This window comes from Oryctolagus cuniculus, chromosome 5 (genome assembly GCF_964237555.1).
Source record: "Oryctolagus cuniculus chromosome 5, mOryCun1.1, whole genome shotgun sequence".
Lineage (NCBI taxonomy): Eukaryota > Metazoa > Chordata > Mammalia > Lagomorpha > Leporidae > Oryctolagus > Oryctolagus cuniculus.
Window position 1 is genome coordinate 12,501 of NC_091436.1, and position 20,748 is coordinate 33,248.

Consider the following 20,748-nt stretch of genomic DNA (forward strand, 5'->3'; position numbering starts at 1 on the left):
CATAAACACTAGCCAAAAAGATAGAAGCAACCCAAGTGTCCACTACAGATGAGTGGCTAACACAAAGTGTGGTCTATACATGCAATGGAATATTAATCAGCTTTTTAAAAAGGAATGCACTTCTGGCCCATGCTACAACACAGGTGAGTAGATAAACAAAATGCATGCATGCAACGAAACATTAATCAGTCTCTTAAAAAGAAAGGCAATTTTGACCCATGCTACAATGTGGATGTGCGAACGTTGAACCATCCCTGCACACCAGGTTAAATCCCACTTGGTCCAGGTGGATAATCTTTCTCATGTGATGTTGGATTTGATTGGCTAGATTTTTGTTAAAGATTTTTGCATCTGTTCATCAGGGAAATTGGTCTGTAATTCTCTTTCTCTCTTGCATCTTTTTCAGGTTTAGGAATTAAGGTGATGATGGCTTCATAGAAAAAATTTGGGAGGATTCCCTCCCTTTCAATTGGTTTGAATAACTTCAGAAGAATTGGAATTAGTGCTTTAAATGTCTGGTGGAATTCAGCAATGAAACCATCCGGTCCTGGGCTTCTCTTTGTTGGGAGCATCTTTACTACTGATTCAGTTTCCATTTTGTTTTTGGTTTGACTGTATAATTTCCTGTGCTTTGTCCTCTAAGTCGGATATTCCGTCTTCTGCTTCACTGATTCTGTTGTTAAGGTTTTCCACTGCATTTTTTATTTGTTTTCATTTCATTTTGATTTCTCTTTATGAACTCAACTTTGTGGGAGAAATTTTCTTTCCTGCCCTGTACGGATTTCAGTAATTCGTGCATTTGCTTTTGATTACTTCTGTAACCACATTTCACTGGTTCACTTCCCAAATGCCTGCAATAACCAGGCCAGGGCCTGGTAAAGCCAGGGATAGGAAACTCAATCTAAGTCTCCCATCTGGGTGGCAGGGGCCCAGGTACTTGAGCCATCAGCTGCTGCTTTCCAAGGTTACATTTTAGCAGGAAATTAGAATTTGGAACAGAAACAGGACTTGAATCCAGGCACTGTGATACCCATGGAAGCAGACATCCTGAAGTGACATCTTCACTGCTACACTAATGCCCACCCCCAGGTGTAGGTTTCAACAATCTCTACTAAAAGGATTACCTTTGAAGACTCGGCGGGTACTAGGGCTGGGGGAGTCAAAGGCGTGTCTGACCCAGGCTAATTCTGAAGTATCAGAAAATGAAGAGCTTTTAAAAAGAATTGCATCAAAGGAAGGGGTCAACGGGACGAGGCCTCAGCAACCACAGTGGGGTGACCTGGACGGTAAAGCAGTGTAGCGATGAACAACCGCCGAAGTTAGCAACTGCTCGCGTGTCCACACTCGCAAATAAATGGATGAGCAAATTAAGCTGAACAGAAAGCGTCTACGCGGAATCTCAAGTAACCAGCAGACACCCAGGCGTGGGGTGCACTCCGTAACTGTGGGCTCCGCGGGCTGCTCGCCCCCGTAAGACACAGCAGCGCGGCGGGACACCGGAAACCCTGCCTCAGCCAGGCGCTCCGCTCACCCGCGATCTGGTTCCCCACGAACCCCACACGCCCTAAGGAGCAACACAAGCCAGGGTGGGGAACCGCGTCTGCGTTCCAGGGCACGGATTTAGTTCAGGAAGCGGGCGAGCGTCGTTCCTCGGAGGGGAGGGGGCACAGACCTCGCCGGGCGCATCGCGGGCCCCCGCGGGCCCGGCCCCACAAGCCGGCGTGGCGCAGAGACAAACGCTGCCCAGCGCAGCTTGCGCGGGGCGCGGGCGCGGGCCTCCGGGCGCCGCACACCAGGCCGCGGCCGGTACACGCCACCCTGGCACACACCTCCTGTCACGCGGCGCCCCGCACGGGCGGGCTGAGGAGAAACAGCCTCGCGCTGCAGAGACGACTTCCTGTCACGGCTGCGTCTCCACAGCGGGTCACTGCGACGGATTATTTGCCCCCAAAGAACCGCTGTCTCCCTGTTTCCACGCGTACCTTTCGCAGACACGCGCCACCGCGAAACACGCTGAACTACTCCCGCCCCCGGCCTCACGGAACGGAAATAGGGAAGTGTGGCGCGGGTCCCGCCCCCTGCCCCATCGTCCAATCGCTTCTGAGCGGCAGTGCTCCCGCCTCCCGCCTTCCGGTCGCGTGCTCGACTTCCTCTTCCGGCGCGGTGGGCGGTGCTCCGTGGCGTGGCGGGGCCGTCATGGCTGCTGTGCAAAGTGCGCCGGTGGAGCTGGGCTTCGCCGAGGAGGCGCCCGCGTGGCGGCTGCGCAGCGAGCAGTTCCCCAGCAAGGTGGGCGGGCGGCCGGCGTGGCTGGGCGCGGCGGGGCTGCCGGGGCCCGGGGCCCTGGCCTGCGGGCTCTGCGGCCGGCCGCTGGCCTTCCTGCTGCAGGTGTACGCGCCGCTGACCGGCCGCGCCGACGCTTTCCACCGCAGCCTCTTCCTCTTCTGCTGCCGCGAGCCGCCGTGCTGCGCCGGCCTGCGAGGTGCGCCCGGACCCTGGGAGCGCCTTCCCCCGGCCGGGCGGCCTCCCCGTCCGCGGCTTTTGGGTGGTACGGGAGGAGGCGGGTCCCCGTGGCTCTTTACCGTTCGCAGCCTGACTCCGCGGTTGCTTTTTATTTATTTATTTTACTTGAAAGTCACAGAGAGAGGAGAGGCAGAGAGAGAGATAAGTCCTCCATCCGCTGTTTCTCTCCCCAAATGGCCGCAAGGGCCGGAGCTGTGCTGATCCTAAGCCAGGAGCCGAAAGCTTCTTTCGGGTCTCCCCACGCAGGTGCAGGGGTGCAAGGACTTGGGCCATCTTCTGCTGCTTTCCCAGGCCACAGCAGAGAGCTGGATCGGAAGTGGAGCAGCCAGGTCTCGAACCAGCACCCACATGGGATGCCAGCACCGCAGGCTGCGGCTTTACCCCCTACACTAAGGCCAACCTTGGTTAACTGTAGCCGGCTCCAAAAGTACAGTCAGTTGCTCCTGCCAGGCAAAATTCAGCCTCTATATGTTTATATTCATTCCAAAGCAGAGAGGGAGATTGAGGTCTTCATACGCTGGTTCACTCGCCAAATGGTCATAACAGCTGGGGTGCTCAGCCTAACCAGGATGGGTCCCCACGTGGGTGCAGGGGCCCAAGGACTTGAGCCAACACCTGCCTCAGGTGCCTTAGCAGGGAGTTGAGCTGGCGTTGCACCAGGGTTCCAGCTCACCCTTTGATTACGGATGTGGGTGACTGACTGTCAGACCCGTGCCGCCTAGCTTCTGGATATTAAAAGCTTACTTATTTTTCCCCCCTCTCCTAGAAAATAAGCTTCCTGAAAGAAAAAAAGCTTAGCTTTTTCTCTTTTTAAAATGAGAGCCTCAGTCTCATGTGAAATAAAAGCTGGAATATTAGAATCTTGTCCTGCTGAAAATATTTATAAGGTTTCTCTTCATTCTTAGTTTTCAGGAATCAGTTACCGAGGAGAAATGACTTTTACTCATACGATCCCCCTCCTGAGGATCCTCCCCCAGGGACAGGCGATTCTGTGTGTCTCCAGCTGAAGTCGGGTGCCCACCTCTGCAGAGTGTGTGGGTGTTCAGGCCCCAAGGCCTGCTCCCGATGCCACAAGGCCCATTACTGCAGCAGGGAGCATCAGGCGCTGGACTGGAAGATGGGACATAAGCAGGTTTGTGCACAGCCAGGTGAGTCCTCACTCTCCCTGAGTCTCAGCTCAGTTTCATGGCTCCTGTCAACCCAGATATTTCATTTTCAGGATAATTTTTAAATTAGAATTATAAAAGATACATTGCTTTTTGGAATTGGTACCATGAGAACAGCTTTTATGGGAGAGGCTCTGAGTCACTCAGTTGTGTCATCAGGCATTTAACTTGCGACCCATCCTCTGAAATTAATGTAGTAGGGAAAACTGTTACAATAGGGAATGGGATGTAATTAGTGCAGCACGTACCATTTTCATCCCTGATGGACCATGTATGCAATGGTGGTCCCATAAGGTTGAAAAAAGCTGAAAAGTTACTGTTGCTTAGCGACTGGCTGCCCACATGTCATGCTGCAGTATGTTACTGCCAGGTTTGTGGTGATGCAGGTGTGAGTAAGCCTGCACTGTCAGTCATATGAAGTACAGTGTAATTAAATACAGCATATGACACTTGAAAATGACAACTGTGCTCATGGTTTTTAATGTACTGCACTAGCTGTTCTTCACTATTTTAGAGTGTACTCCCTCAACACTTAAAAAAGTTTGCCATAAAACAGCATGTGTGTTAGGCTGTCCACAGCCTCACACTTCTCTGGAGTGCACAACAGGTTATGCTGAGTGACAATGTTGTTTCAGTGAGTATATGCTGTGTTGTGTGCACAGTGAAATAATGACAGTTTCCAGAAAATGTCCTGTCATGAGCAACACATGACTGTGCTTTAGAAGTAGGAAATCATTAGACCATCAAAGTAAATGAATTCTAATGATGCTCATAACTTCTGTTTTAGATCAGTTGGACCATATAGTTCCAGACCACAAATTCCTTTTTCCGGAATTTGAAATTGTCGTAGAAACAGAAGATGGGATAACGCCTGCAGTTGTGGGAAAGGAAGATGACTCTGAGGTTGTAGAGAGCTTGGGTAAGAATTTCAGAACTGCAGTCACTGAGAGATTAAGCAGAGCTTGAAGGGGTTCCGTATGTCAAGAAAAGAGTGAGAAGAAAAGATTTTCCCTTTGGAGGCTGTCGCCTGTAATCTTTAGTGTTGCTGAAAGTGAATGCCCCCTCCCATACCTCTCTTCCTGGCATGTGTCAGGTAGGTTCTACTCCCTGTTAGGACAGAGCATAGGATTCCAGAAATGTGAATTCCTCTCAGCACCTCTTCTGTTCCTCAGGTGGAAGCAGTAAGGGTAACCTAGCACAGCAATATTCTGTTTTAGGGACACTACTTTGTCAATATCTAAAGTTCATACTCCAGGTAAGTGCCTGTGCTGACCAAATACCTAAGAGACTTGATGGTAGTTAGATCATAGCCAGCACCTGTTCTGTACATGAGCACATTAAAATCCTGACAGTTGGGCAGACATTCAGCCTACTGCGTAAGAAACCCATGTCTCAAATTGGAGTGCCTGGGTTTGATTCCCAGCTGTGGCTCCTTACTCCAGCTTCCTATCAGTGTGGACCTTGGGAGGCAGCAGTGATGGCTCAAGTAACTGGGTTCCTGCAATGCACATGGGAGACCTGGATTGTGCTTCAGCTCCTGGTACCATTGTGGGCATTTGGGGGAGTGCTTCAGAAATGGGAGTTCAGTCTCTCTCTTAAAAAAAAAAAAAAAAGGATCCTAGAGCCAGCGATGTGGCATAGTGGGCTAAGCCTCCACCGGCAGTGCTGGCATGCTATTTAGGCACTGGGTTATGTCCTCTCCCAATCCAGCTCTCTGCTAATGGCCTAGGAAAGCAGTGGAAGATGGCCCAAGTGCTTGGGGCTGCACCTGCATGGGAGACCTGGAAATCCCGGCTTTGCATGGGCTCGGCTCTGGTTGTTGCAGCCATTTGGGGAGTGAACCAGCAGATGGAAGACCTCTTTCTCTGCAATAAATAAATAAATCTTTAAAATTAAAAAAATGAACAATCCTGACAGCAGCCCAATACCATAGAAACTCTGCCCTATTTTACAGATGCGAAAATAGAGATCTGAGCATAACATGCTTTGATCACAAAACTTGACCCTAGGTCTTGGTGACTTTAAAACCTTTGTGTGGTTTTTGTTGTTGTTGTTTTTTTTTTTTTTTTTTTTTTTTTTTTTGGTCAACATTTTCCTAAAAAGATTTATTTGAAAGGCACAGTGATAGAGTAATCTTCCATCTGCTGGTTTACTCCCCCAACAGCCACAAAAACAATCAGGACTGGGCCAGGCCAAAGTGCGGAGCCAGGAACTCCATCCACATCTCCCACATGGGTGGCAGGGAGTGCGAGTCCTTGAGCCGTCATCTGCGTCCCAGGCGCATTAGCGGAGTGGTAGAAGGAAGTAGGGCAGCCAGGACTGGAGGTAGCCCTTGAGTGCGAGGTGTGCACAGCACAAGCAGCATCTTAACCAACTGCTCCACAACACCTGCTCCAAACTTTTGCTTTTAACAACCATTAATTTAAAGAATTTCAACTTCTGGTTTAAACGTTCCAAAAGCATCTGCATTTGAGTCTCAGTTGGCGATCAGCCTTGGGTTTGATAACAGATTCGGTGGGAAGCAGCAGTGCCTGGCTAGGCAGGTGCTCACAGTCTCGGAGAGAAGGCCCAGAGAGTGTTTAGGGAAGTTAAACCGCACCCCGCATGACAACTAACAGAGCATAGGTGCCATGGGGACGCCTGTGAGGTCACTTCCTGCACGGGGCCACTTGTGTTTTGTATGTGTACATTGATACTCACGTTTTCAGAAAGGATACATCCTGAAAATGCTTAGATTCAGGAGAGCGGGAGCAGTAGGGAGTTGAGGGGAATGAGTGTAGAGGCTGGACTTTGAATGCGACTGTGGGATGTCAATACAAAGTGAAACTAAGTTTTAAAAAGCAGTCCCTTGTGGGGAGCAAACCAGACTAGACTGAGTTACTGGAATTAAGACTTATTCTATGCATCTGCTCTCCCACAATATGGCGCTGGGAGAGAAGAAAACAGCTTCTGCACAGCTGCCTCCAGTTCAACCAATAAACTGTAGGACTTGCTACTGATTGGAGGAGAGCAGCGTACTCGGCGTGTGGGCAGCCGAGTTGGGATTGGCGGAGGAGGACTATAAAGGAGGAGAGAGACGGCATGCACCGGGAACATCTAAGGGGAACATCTGAGGGAACACCTGTGCAGCCCCCGAGAAAGCCGGCCGGCGGTGTGCCGCTCCCCTGCGGAAGTGGGGAATGTGGCCAGGGGGAACTGCCCTTCCACGGAGGTGGAAGGGATAGTAGCCAACCCGGGAAGAACCAGCAGCAAACCCGGGGAGGGCCGAGCAGACGAAAGAACAGCGCAGGGTCCTGTGTCGTTCCTCCACGAAGAGGGGGAGCGACATAATGGTGCCGTGACTCGGATATGAAGCCTAGGCAGGGCTTAGTGTCGTTCCTCCACGAAGAGGGGGAGCGACAGTCCCTGCTAATCAAAAATAAATGAAACCATACCATTGGTCACAGCCACACAAAGAAGTATTCTATATGACTTCACGTTAATCCGAAAGTACCTTCCTAATGAAATGTACTCCAGGAGTGAAAACTCAATATATCAGTGTTTTCAGTAAGCATATTGCTGGTAGTGTTGCTATAGATATTTTGAGATGGTTGTCTGTGTATTGGCAGTATGTAAGATTACATAAAAACCTTATTGGTCTGAATTTGTATTGTATCAGACATTTGATCCATTTGTAAAGGCTCAGGAAGTACAAGTGATTCATAATGGTGGGTGTTCTTGGTGTTTGTGTCTTGAAAGGAAACTCCAAGATCTTTGGAGATTTGATTACAAAAAGGACATAAGGATTGTTCACTGGGGTCAGGTCAGGACTCTGACATGTGGTGGGGCTTCTTTGACAAGGGATAGACAGCCTGAGCCCCACACGCTGACTACAGTGATTGGAACACATCTGATGTGATGATCCCAGGGATGGGTTCAGAATGATCCTTTTTTAAAAATTCAGTTATCAACCTTGTAGAATACTAAACAACAAGCTCTTGATTTTGAAAATTAGGAAACAAAGGGAAAGAGCTTGCTCTTGGGGCACATAACTGTCAGTCACTAAGGAAGTGATGCCTGGGGTTTCATTCAGAGAAACTGAGTTATGGGATGGACTGTTGAAGAGACATGAGACTTGAAATGATGGTGGTTCATTATGGTATTTCTACCTTTGTTTTAGAAAAAAATTTGAAAGGTAAAGTGACAGGAAAAACAGAGTTCCTCTGTCTGCTGGGTCACTCCCCAACAGCTGAGGCTGGACCAAGCCGAAGCCAGTAGCCACAGCTCCATCTGGGTCTCCCATGTGGATGGCAGGGAGTACTTGGGCCAAGTACTTGAGCCATCTTCTGCCTCCCAGGTGTGTAGGCAGGAAGCCAAATCAGAAACTGAGTAACCAGCATTATGATACGAGATGTGGGCATCCCAAACGGGAGCTAACCTGCTGTGTCACAATGCCTATCCCAGTACTTCTACTTTGGTATTTAAAATCTCCAAAAAGGAAATGAAAACTGCTTTCTGGAGGTAGCTGTGTCCTGGCTGAGAGCTGAATTTGAGTTCCCAGTGACAGGCAGGCAGGAGGCAAGTGCCCTCAAGGGGGTGACAGTGAAACTTGGCTTATAGATGAGCTGGAGCGTGAATCTGTAGGTCTCCATCAGACCTGACTGCCAGTGAGCACCATCAATATCTTCCATTTTCTGACTCAGAGAATATCAAGAGTACACTTTGATACGCCTTCCAAAGAATAAAGGATACATTGACAAATACCAGCCTGTGGGGACAGCAGTGATTCAGGGTGGCAGGAATTCCAGGAATGAGTGTGGAAAAGGAAATGGGCATTCAATGACTAAGTATAGAAGATGGAAAAGAAATGTGAAAGACATTTGAATACTTGCAGCTGGAGAGCAAATGGCTACAGATGGCAGTGAAAAGAAGGGTTCACATTTGCTGGGCGCCCTGTGATGTGACACCTTGACTTAGGTGTGTGATTGGGATGAAACCTGCATAGGAAATAATGTTGCGTTGTGTACCTCGAAGTGAGAACCAGAGAAAGCTGACTGTAACCAGGATCCCTCAGCAGGTGTGTTCCTGTTCTTAACTGTTGGCATTGATTTTTCAGGAGAAGCACTTGAGGAAGAACTAGATTCCATGGCAAAGCATGAATCCGAGGAGGATAAAATTTTCCAGAAGTTTAAAACTCAGATATCTGGCGAACCAGAACAGGTAAAACAAGTCGTCCCTCCTAGTGTGTTCTTTACAGGCATCGACTTAAGAATGCAACCCCTAAGAAGTGACAGGTCTTTTCCTCAGGGGCCTTTATCAAAGCAAGCTTTTTTTTTTTAATCTTATTATAGGAATCGTTTACACAGATGGGCCACACCAAAAGGTGTTTTGCAGTTTGGATCCACTTACTGTATATTGGAGATGCTATTTATCATTTTCTAAAAGAAAGGATTCGTTTTCTGAAGGAAGCACTGGGGAGGGGAGATAAATGAGATGTTGCACAAGAGTTAGGCATCACAGGGGGAGGAGGAGATTATTTTTGACAATTTTCACTGGCTTACAGAACAACATAACATATTAAAACATTATTCCCGTTAACTTCCCTCATTGTCAACATAGATCACTAAAGATAATTAAATTCCTTTAAACCAGTCACTGAGTCAAATAAGTATCCAAGTTTTATTTTTTGTACTTATTTTTCCTTTTTTAATATTTATTTATTTGAAAGGCAGAGTGACAGGGGAGAGAGGGAAAGATAAAGTTCTTTGATTAACTGGTTCACTTCCCAATTGGCCACAGTGGCCAAGTCTGGGCCAGACTGAAGAGCCTGGAACTCCATCTGGGTCTCCCACCTGGGTGGCAGGGACCCAAGCCCCTGGACCATCTGCTGCTGCTTTCCTAGGGCATTTGCAGGGAGCTGGATTGGAAAGAGGGGCAACCGGGACCAAACTGCTGGTGTTCCAGTGTGGGATTGTGGGATGCCAGTGTTGAAAGCAGTGGCTTAACCTGCACTGGTTAAGTGACTGGCACATTTGTCACTTTTTTTTTTTTTTTTTTTTCTGACAGGCAGAGTTAGACAGTGAGAGAGAGACACACAGAGAAAGGTCTTCGTTTTTCTGTTGGTTCACCCCCCAGATGGCCGCTGTGGCCAGCGCGCTGTGCGGATCCAAAGCCAGGAGCCCGGCGCCTCCTCCTGGTCTCCCGTGCGGGTGCAGGGCCCAAGCACTTGGGCCATCCTCCACTGCCTTCCCGGGCCACAACAGAGAGCTGGACTGGAAGAGGAGCAACCGGGACAGAATCCAGCACCCCAACAGGGACTAGAACTCAGGGTGCCGGCGCCGCAGGCAGAGGATTAGCCAAGTGAGCCGCGGCACCAGCCACATTTATCACTTTGTACAAGCTGAAGGCTCCCTCTGTGTGTAGGCAGGTGAGCATGCACTGGGCAGCATCCTGCACATGGAGCCTAGTAAAAGGAATCCGAGGAGTAGGCCCTGCACAACAGATCCGTGGGGTTCAGATTCTGCTGTGTCAGGGAGTAGAACCATCAACTGGGTCAAGTAACATTGTGGTATCCTCTTAAGTCACCTAAGCTAATTGTTTTGAGGAAATGGAGCAGGCTTCAGTGGTGCTCACTGACATAACCAGGTCTGATGGAGGAATTAAAATGCCTTTGGATCAGAGCTCCATCAATTGTAACCAGGCAGTTTGTCTAAATGATCTGCAGATGGTATTGCCAGTGGACATGGCGGGTGAGGTGCTGATAACGTCCTTATTGGTTTTTAGATTCTCAGGTATGGCAGAGGTATTACCCCCATCTGGATTTCTGGTGAAAAGATCCCTCAAGAAAAGGATATTCCAGATTGTCCCTGTGGTGCCAAGAGAATACTTGAATTCCAGGTATGATGGTAAATAACAGTGTCCCATCAGCCTTAGGTGAGTGTGGGATGCAGAAGATGCCCTTTAAGAAAAATCGTCCTGCCCCACCCTGGCCTACTCCTTAAAGAGAACTGCCTCTTGTTTTGGTATTTGTGTTTGTCAATTTATTATTACCTGTTAGCTGACTTCTATAATAACCCTCTAGGCAACCCTCCTGGTGTGAATCTGTCATTATTTTAATGCCTCTGCTGTTACTTTAGCAGTTTTAAATAACACCATCTTTTCTTGTTCCATTAATTAAGGTCTTTGACTCCATACTTTGTAAGAGGAGTATTTTAGAACCCATACTGTTTAATTTTGGGTAGAAGCAGTAAATGTTTTTTTCCAGAGGTATTGTTAGTATCAGAATCTACTGCACAGACTGAAAGTGCTCTTGAAATCCCAGGCCTTACAAAGTTATAGTTATATATAACATTTGATTTCTTAGATGGAAAAGTGATTATGAAGACCATATCCAAAATCCGCTTAGTTCTTCGTGGGAAAAATCTTTGTTTTTTTTTTTTTTTTTGAGATTCATTTATTTGGGCCGGTGCTGTAGCTTAGCAGCTGAAGTCGCCGCCTGCAGTGCCAGCATCCAGTTTGGGTGCCAGTTCGAGTCCTGGCTGCTCCATTTCTGATCCAGCTCTCTGCTATGGCCTGGGAAAGCAGTGGAAGATGGCCAAGCCCTTGGGCCCCTGCACCCACCTGGGAAGACTCAGGAAGCTCCTGGCTTCAGATTGGCATAGCTCTGGCCATTGTGGCCAACTGGGGAGTGAACCAGCAGATGGAAGACCTCTCTCTCTGCCTCTCCTTCTCTCTCTGTGTAACTCTTTCAAAGTAAATAAATAAATCTTTTTTATTTGAAAGGCAGAGTTACAGAGAGGCAGAGAGAGGACTTCCATCTTCTGGTTCACTCCCCAAATGGCCACGACAGCCAGAGCTACGGCCGATCCGAAGCCAGCAGCCAGGAGCTTCTTCCAGGTCTCCCACATGGGTGCAGGGACCCAAGGACTTGGGCCATCTTCTCTTGATATCCCAGGCCATAGCAGAGAGCTGGATGAGAAGTGGAGCAGCTGGGACTCGAACCAGCACCCATATGGGATGCCAGCAATGCAGGTGGCAGCTTTACCTGCCACACCACAGTGCCAGCCCCATGTGAAAATCTTTTTTTTTTTTTTTTTTTTGACAGGCAGAGTTAGACAGAGAGAGACATACAGAGAGAAAGGTCTTCGTTTTCCGTTGGTTCACCCCCTAAATGGCCGCTGTGGCCGGCACACTGCACTGATCTGAAGCCAGGGGCCAGGTGCTTCCTCCTGGTCTTCCATGCAGGTGCAGGGCCCAAGCACTTGGGCCATCCTCCACTGCCTTCCCGGGCCACAACAGAGAGCTGGACTGGAAGAGGAGAAACTGGAACAGAATCCGGTGCCCCAACCAGGACTAGAACCTGGGGTGCTGGCGCCACAGGTGGAGGATTAGCCTAGTGAGCCACGGTGCCAGCCATGGGAAAATCTTAAAGCCAAGTTGAGGTGGTAAGATTTGCTGTTACTGTGCCCTTTCAGATTAGCTGGGATGCTAAATCCTCTTAGATACAAATACATCAACAGATGTCCTCTTGTTTCATTACTCATAATCAGCGCTTCTTGAGTCATAGTAAGAACATCTATTGCAGTTTTGCTTAAGTAATAGTCATTAATGAACTGTCTCAAATGGAAGGAGACACCAGACAGAAGGCCAAATGAGGTAGACAGGGGGTTTTAAAACAAACAGTATTTTTCCATTGCTAGGTGTGGTAACTGTATAATGTCTATAATCCTTCCTGTTACCATCCTGGCTGGGATGCTCCCTGCCATGAAACACCCTTCTGACTGTGTCACACCCCCTTCCCAGGTCATGCCACAGCTGCTGAACTACCTGAAGGCCGACAGCTTGGGCTGCAGTGTTGACTGGGGCGTCCTGGCCATCTTCACTTGTGCCGAAAGCTGTAGCTTGGGCAGCGGCTATGCAGAGGAATTTGTTTGGAAGCAGGATGTCACAGACACCCCTTAAGGACATCCCAAGCCTCATAAGTGTCACTTGTCTTCTTAGCTTCCAGTTCTAAGGCTCAGCTTTGTTCTAAGGAAAGGATTAAACTAGAAATAGAGGACCCAAGGAGTTGCCTGAGGCATTTAAAATGCCTAAATATCAGTATAACAAAAATGCCCTGTTTTAGGGAATTAAATAAATTTTAGTACGTGTACAAGGGAAGATATTACAATCTTCATGATACACACCTATGTGGATACCAAATAAGATACAGATCTAAATTGACACCAAGACACCATTAGAGAGGGCATTGTGAAAAATTATTTACATATGTATATGTGCGCAGACACGTCTAGTCACCAATGAATGGCAGGATGAAGTGAACTGTCTTTACTTGTATGTACATTTATTTCTACGATTAAAACAGGTTATGTCTCTAACAACCAAATTTTCTCAGTCTGAGCATTTTTTCCCCTAAATTTACAAAGTTAAAGTGGCCTCCAAGATGGTGGAATAGGGAGGGAGCTCACTGCTGTAGTCTAGGAGAAGATTTAAAAAGGTGGAGAGAGTGTCATTTCAAGGAAGAGTTAGGGAGAAAATGGCAGAGGAAACTCTACACAAATTAGACACGGGGGACCTATGTGGAGGGTGTGGATGCCCACAACTCAGGACACCAGCAGACAAGAGCTTCCACTACTGCATTGGAGAGTAAGGTGAGACCAGCATCCCTAGCCACTGGTGATAAAGCTGCAGGAAAAGCATAGAGGGAACCTAGGTTGGAGCCCCATGGGGAATAGTGTACCTGACAAACTAGAGGAGAAAAAAGAGGGGTACATTTCTCCCCCGATCACCTTGCAACAGCATCCTGTAAAAAGTGGATAGAACAGACACCATTTTGGACATACGTGATCGCTGAGCCAGCTCATGTCCCTGCCCAGCAACCAGCCAAGTCGAGACTCCTGACTGGTGGGGAGAACTAACGGTTTGAGTGCTCATGACTGGGAGGCTTGTGTGCCAGGAATGTAAAAAACAGACTGTGTGTGAGGGCTCATGGTGTGGCTGGGACTTTGGGCAGTCACTGTTGTAGACTCCATAAGCTCAGGGGTCCCTGGTCACTTGGTGAGAGACATTGCTGGGAAATCTGAGCTCACACTTAGGACTGCACAGATCTTTTGTGTGGTTTTTGGGGCAGAGTGGACAAATATTATACCCACTGGGGCTAGTGCTCAGGCACTGGTCACCTTTGAGGAGGAATTCAGCTGATTAAAATAAACCTCACCTCTTATTTAAAAAAAAAAAAAAAAATTTACCACTCCAAACCTGGGTGTATCACCTCAGACACACCCTTCACCCTGGAGAACTAAACAGCTCCCTGGCCACACCCAGCACATGCTTCTAGATATTCATTGAAAGCTGACACTCCACTAATCTACAGATGCATTGTACAAAGATGAAAGCCACCATGGCGGAAAAAAACAAGAAACCGGAGTGTCTCCACAAATGCCGAATAACAAATGCAACAATTAAAGAAACACAAATAAAGAAAACAATGTGATGCCCCCAGAAGAACACAACACTTCAATACTAGCTTGTGAAGATGATGAGATTGAGGAAATGCAAGAAATGGAATTCAAAAAATTGATTATAAGATTACATAATGGTAATTGCTTCTTGGCCTTTTGGCTAAGATCAAGTGTAGTAAGATTACATAGAGGTAATCAGAAGCAAATGCATGAACTACTGAAATCTGTACATGACATGAAAGAAAATTTCTCTCATGAAGTTGAGATCTTACAGAGAAATCAAAATGAAATGAAGAATTCAATAGAACAAATGAAAAATGCAGTGGAAAACCTTAACAACAGAATTGGTGAGATGGAAAAAAGAATATCCTACTTAGAAGACAAAGCACAGGAAACTATGCAATCAGCAAAAAACAAGGTGAGGAAATTAGAAAACTAAAAAACACTGTTGGTAATCTGTAGGATACTATCAAATACCCCTACATACAGGTTCTAGGGGTTCCTGAAGGTGTGAAAAGAGAGAAAGGATTAGGAGGTAATTTTAGAGAAATAATTACAGGAAACATCCCTAATTTGGAGAAAGAAAGAGACACCCAAGTACAGGAAGCACATAGAACCCCTAATAGACATTTACCAGAAAAGATCTTCACCACGACATTAAAACACTTCACCACAGGGGCCGGCGCTGTGGTGTAGCAGGTAAAGCCACCTGCAGTGCTGGCATCCCACATGGGCACCACTTAGAGACCTGGCTGCTCCACTTCCAATCCAGCTCTCTGCTATGGCCTGTGAAAGCAGTAGAAGATGGTCCAAGTGCTTGGGCCCCTGCATCCATGTGGGAGACCAGGAAGAAGCTCCTAGCATCTGGCTTTGGGTTGGCACAGCTCTGGCTGGTGCAGCCAATTGGGGAGCGGATGGAAGACTGACACTCTCTGCCTCTGCCTCTGCCTCTGCCTCTGCCTCTGCCTCTCCTTCTCTCTCTGTATAACTCTGACTTTCAAATAAATAAATCTTTAAAAAAAAAAAAACTTCACCACAATAAACCCTAAGATTCTAAAATGTGCACGAGAGAAACGCCAGATCACTTTCAGAGGATCTCCAATTACAGCAAACTTCTCATCAGAAACCCTATAGGCTAGGAGATTGGTGAGATATATCCCAAATCTTAAGAGAAAAAAACTGTCAACCTAGAATACTATTCCTGTAAAGCTCTCATTTATGAATGAAGGTGAAATAAAGACCCTCCATAACAAACAGAAATTGAATGTTACCACCTGTCTAGCCCTGCAAAAACACAAAAACATGGTCATCACCATGAAAGAAAATAAAGAAGGAAAATCTCCCAGTAAAAGTGCAAAAGAAATCCAAAGTAAAAATAGGAATATTTATGGAGAAATGGCAGGACAAAGCCGTTACTTATCAATTGTCACCTTGAATATTGTGGGGAGCAACTCGGACTAGACTAAGTTACTGGAATTAAGACTTATTCTATGCATCTGCTCTCCCACAATATGGTGCTGAGAAGGGAGAAACAGCTTCTACACAGCTGCCTCCAGTTCAACCAATAAACTGTAGGACCTACTCCTGATTGGAGGAGAGCAGTGTACTTGGCGTGTGGGTAGCAGAGTTGGGATTGGTGGAAGAGGACTATAAAGGAGGAGAGAGACAACATGCACCAGGAACATCTAAGAGGAACATCTATCTGAAGGAACACCTGTGCAGCCCCCAAGAGAGCCGGCCGGCGGTGTGCCGCTCCCCCACGGAAGTGGGGAAAGTGGCTAGGGGGAACCGCCCTTCCACGGAGGTGGAAGGGTCGGTAGCCAACCCGGGAAGAACCAGCAGCAAACCCGGGGAGGGCCGAGCAGACAAAAGAACAGCGCAGGGTCCTGTGTCGTTCCTCCACGAAGAGGGGGAGCGACATAATGGTGCCGTGACTCGGATAGGAAACTTAGGAGGGAAGAAACGGGAAGAAGTGGAAAATACCGGAGAGAGAGACTAGCAAAGAGCCTAGGGAAAAGCCGGACAGAAAAGGTGCTGGAAGAAGCTATCGAAAGCCTAGGCATAGACTTGGATACGGACTGTGGGAAAGAAGTTAGGATTTAAAGTGAAAGCAAGAAGAAACTTAGACTCAGATACGGACTGCAGGTTGAAAGTGAAAGTGAAACCTATAAGAAACTTAGACTTGGATACGGACTGTGGGGAGAGGCCAGGAGAAATGAGGGAGGAATATTGTTGGAAGAAAACAGGGAAACATACCGGGTAGAGAAAAATGTTAGGGAGGATGAAGCCGCGAGTGCAGGCTGAAGCGGAGACGTAAGCTATCTTGGGATTCTTCAAGTCAGCCCGGGGAGCAAAAGGCGAAAATCTGGAACCAGAGGCAGAGACGTGGGCCGCCAGGTTGGAATCCGTCAGATTAGCCCGGGGAGCAAAGAACGGGAAGCCAAGCTGAAGGGCACAGACGTGAGCTGGGTTGAATTCACCAGGTTAGCCCGGGGAACTTGGATTGAATACCGGTGGTGGAAACGTGAGCTGTGCTGTGTGACTTGTGGAAGCCGCTGCACGCAGAGAGAGCGCGCGGGGCACAAGTAGATAGGGAACCCGGGGCTAGCGCGAGGCCATGGTGCGGACGCGAAGGGACGCGGAGACCGCGGAGTGCGCGCGCGAAGCCGGGAAGCCACGCAGATGAGAGAAGCGCGGGCTGAAGTGGCTCAGAGCCGGGAAGCCGCCGAGAAGTAGCCTCGGGGCAGGCGCCGGGAAGCCGCAGGGATAAGAGAAACAGAAATTTAGAAGTAAAATGAGAGAAATAGGAATGCTGGTAGATAGAAGTAAAATGGGAGAGATAGGAATGCCCGGAGATAGAGAAATAGAGAAAAATAAGGCCTCCCCTCAACATGGCAATGCGAGAGCTTGGATTCGGTCTGCCTGATCAGGGAGGTGGTGAGCACCTGCGGGCGGCTAGCAGCTTATGCGCCGCAGGTCACCGAAGACAGGCACGAATTAACATCAATAAGTCTCCCCACAATACCACAATGAGAAGGCTTGGATTCGGTCTGCCTGATTAGTAAGGCGATAAGCACCAGTAGGCAGCTCAACCAGAGTATGAGCTGCAGGTCACCGAAGATAGGCACAAATGAACACCAATAAGTCTCCCCACAATACGGCAATGAGAAGGCTTGGATTCGGTTTGCCTGATTGATAGGGCTTGTAAGCACCTGCAGGCAGTTCTAGCAGAGCAGAGCATGCGCTGCAGGGCACCGAACACAGGCACGCATCAGCGCCTAAAAACCTCCTCACAACATGGTGAAGGGAGGACCCGGATTCGGTTTGCCTGATTGGTAGGGCTTGTAAGCACCTGTGGGCAACTCCAGCAAGCAGAGCAGAGTGTGTGCCATGGGGCACTGAAGACAGGCGCGTATCAACGCCAAAAAATAAAAAGAAAGGGGGATCTGTGGGGAGCAACTCGGACTAGACTAAGTTACTGGAATTAAGACTTATTCTATGCATCTGCTCTCCCACAATATGGCGCTGAGAAGGGAGAAACAGCTTCTACACAGCTGCCTCCAGTTCAACCAATAAACTGTAGGACCTACTCCTGATTGGAGGAGAGCAGCGTACTCGGCGTGTGGGTAGCAGAGTTGGGATTGGCGGAAGAGGACTATAAAGGAGGAGAGAGACAACATGCACCAGGAACATCTAAGAGGAACATCTATCTGAAGGAACACCTGTGCAGCCCCCGAGAGAGCCGGCCGGCGGTGTGCCGCTCCCCCGCAGAAGTGGGGAAAGTGGCTAGGGGGAACCGCCCTTCCACGGAGGTGGAAGGGTCGGTAGCCAACCTGGGAAGAACCAACAGCAAACCCGGGGAGGGCCGAGCAGACAAAAGAACAGCGCAGGGTCCTGTGTCGTTCCTCCACGAAGAGGGGGAGCGACAAATATAAATGGCCTCAACTCCCCAGTTAAAAGACAGACTGGCTGGCCGGCACCGTGGCTCACTAGGCTAATCCTCCACCTGTGGCACCGGCACCCTGGGTTCTAGTCCGGTTGGGGTGCTGGATTCTGTCCTGGTTGCTCCTCTTCCAGTCCAGCTCTCTGCTGTGGCCCCGGAAGGCAGTGGAGGATAGCCCAAGTGCTTGGGCCCTGCACCTGCATGGGAGACCGGGAGGAAGCACCTGGCTCCTGGCTTCAGATCAGTGCAGCCATAGCAGCCATTTGGGGGGTGAACCAATGGAAGGAAGACCTTTCTCTGTGTGTCTCTCTCTCACTGTCTAACTGCCTGTCAAAACAAACAAACAAAAAACAGACTGGCTGACTGGATTAGCAAACAAAACCCAGAGATTTGCTGCCTGCAAGAAACACATCTTACCAACAAAGATAAATGCAGACTGAAAGTGAAAGGATGGAAAAGGTATTCCATGCTAACAGGAACCAAAGAAGAGCTGGTGTAGCCATCCTAATATCAGACAAAATAGACTTTAACACAAAAACTATTAAAAGAGACAAGGACACTTTGTAATGATTAAGGGATCAATTCAACAGGAAGATGTAACTATTATAAATTTATATATACCTAATTACCAGGCACCTGGCTATTAAAAAAAAAAAACATTAAAGGATCTAAAGGGAGACATAGACTCCAATACAATAGTAATGGGGATTTCACTACTCTATTTTAGCAATGGGCAGATCAAGCAGACAGAAACAGCAAGGAAACGGCAGAGTTAATCGACACTATAGACCAAATGGACCTAACACACATACAGAACTTTTCATCCTACAGTTGCAGAATACACATTCTGCTCACCAGTGCATGGAACCTTCTCTAGGACTGACAACATGCTAGGCCATAAAGCAAGTCTCAGTAAATTCAAAACAATCAAAATCATACCATGCACCTTCAGGAACAGCAATGCAGTGAAGCTGGAAATCAGCAACTCAGGAATCCCTAGAGCATATGGAAACACATGGAGACTGAACAACATACTCCTGGATGAACAGTGGGTCATAGAAGAAATCAAAAGAGAAATAAAAAAATTTCTGAAACAAATGAAGATGACAATATAACATATCAAAACTTATGGGATACAGCAAAAACAGTGTTAAGAGGAAAGTTTTTAGCAGTTGCCTACCTCAAGAAATTGGAAAGGCAACAAATAAATGAGCTATCAGTACACCTCAAGGACTTAGAATATCAACAGCAAACCAAACCCAAAACTAGTAGGAGAAAGGAAATAAAATTAGAGAACAAATCAACAAAATTGAATTGAAAAAAAAAATAAAAAGATCAGCAAAACAAAGAGCTGGTTTTATGAAAAAATTAATGAAACTGAAACACCATTGGCTAAACTAATCAAAAAAGGAGCAAGAAGACCCAAATAAGTAAAATTAGAGCTTAAAAAGGAAATGTAACAATAGACACTGCAGAAATAAAGAGAATCATCAGAAACTACTACAAAGAGCTGTATGCCAACAAACTGGGAAACTTAGAAGAATGGATAGATTCCTGGACACATATAACCTACCTAAATTGAGCCATGACGACATAGAAAACCTAAACAGACCCATTACCAAGATGGAAATTCAATCAGTAATAAAGATCCTGCCAACAAAGAAAAGCCCAGGGCCCTGTGGCTTCATTGCTGAATTCCACCAGACATTTAAAAAACTGGTACAAAAACAGATGGCTAGACCAATGGAACAGAATAGAAATGCCAGAAATCAATAGAGGCATCTAAAACCAACATCTATTTGACCAAGGAACTAAAAAAAATTCCTGGAGCAAGGAAAATCTATTCAACAAATGGTGCTGGGAAAACTGGATTTCCACATGTGGAAGTATGAAGCGGGATCCCTACCTTACACCTTACATGAAAATCCATTCAAAATGGATTAAGGACCTAAATCTATGACCTGATACCATCAAATTATTAGAGAACACTGATGAAACCCTGAAAGACATTGGCATAGGCAAACAGTTCTTGGAAAAGACCCCAGAGGCACAGGCAATCAAAGCCAAAATTGACAAATAGGATTACATCACATTGAGAAACTTCTGCACTGCAAAAGAAACATCCAGGAAAGTGAAGAGGCAACTGACAGAATGGGAGAAATTATATGCGAACTGTGCAATTTATAAAGGATTAATAACCACGATATATAAAGAGATCAAGAAATTCAACAACAACAAAACAACTGAGTTAAGAAATGGGCAAAGGATCTAAATAGGTATTTTCAAAAGGAAATCCAAATGGCTAACAGACACATGAGAAAATGCTCAGCATCACTAGCCATCAGGGAGATGCAAATCAAAAGCACAGTGAGGGAGGTCTCACCTCACCCTGTCAGAATGGCTTTCATACAGAAATCAGCAAACAACAAATGCTGGCAAGGATGTGGGGGAAAAAGGTACCCTAATCCACTGTTGGTGGGAATGTAAACTGATAAAGTGACTATGGAAGACAGTATGAAGATACCTCAGAAATTTGACTATAGTCCTACCATATAACCCAGCCATCCCACTCCTGAGAATTTACCCAAGAGAAATGAAATCAGTATATAAAAAGTTATCTGTACCCCCATGTTTATTGCAGCTCAATTCACAATAGCTAAGACATGGAATCAACCTAAAT

The 20,748-nt window shown here is 47.2% G+C and overlaps 1 protein-coding gene across 3 annotated transcripts; it reads left to right on the forward strand.

The window, feature by feature from the left end:
- The first annotated feature begins 2,152 nt into the window (after positions 1-2,152).
- On the forward strand, positions 2,153-13,050 carry PDCD2 (programmed cell death 2). 3 transcript variants are annotated; one of them, XM_002723496.5, is made up of 6 exons: positions 2,154-2,479; positions 3,426-3,668; positions 4,474-4,605; positions 8,782-8,885; positions 10,449-10,562; positions 12,468-13,050. In XM_002723496.5, exons 1-6 carry the CDS (start codon positions 2,197-2,199, stop codon positions 12,624-12,626), a joined length of 1,035 nt encoding a protein of 344 aa, XP_002723542.3. In that variant the 5' UTR covers positions 2,154-2,196; the 3' UTR covers positions 12,627-13,050. The 3 variants fall into 3 exon arrangements, with proteins under 3 accessions (XP_017195071.3, XP_051684498.2, XP_002723542.3); XM_017339582.3 differs by lacking the exon at positions 10,449-10,562 and having other exon boundaries at positions 2,153-2,479; XM_051828538.2 differs by lacking the exon at positions 4,474-4,605 and having other exon boundaries at positions 2,153-2,479.
- The last annotated feature ends 7,698 nt before the right edge of the window (positions 13,051-20,748 follow it).

What these genes read in the sequence shown, in the direction of transcription:
- PDCD2 (XM_002723496.5), top strand. Translation starts at nt 2,197, where the DNA reads ATGGCTGCTGTGCAAAGTGCGCCGGTGGAGCTGGGCTTCGCCGAGGAG. An exon ending in GCAGGTTTGTGCACAGCCAG is followed by an intron (nt 3,669 to 4,473) that starts GTGAGTCCTCAC and finishes CTTCTGTTTTAG; the next exon opens with ATCAGTTGGACCATATAGTT. An exon ending in TATCTGGCGAACCAGAACAG is followed by an intron (nt 8,886 to 10,448) that starts GTAAAACAAGTC and finishes ATTGGTTTTTAG; the next exon opens with ATTCTCAGGTATGGCAGAGG.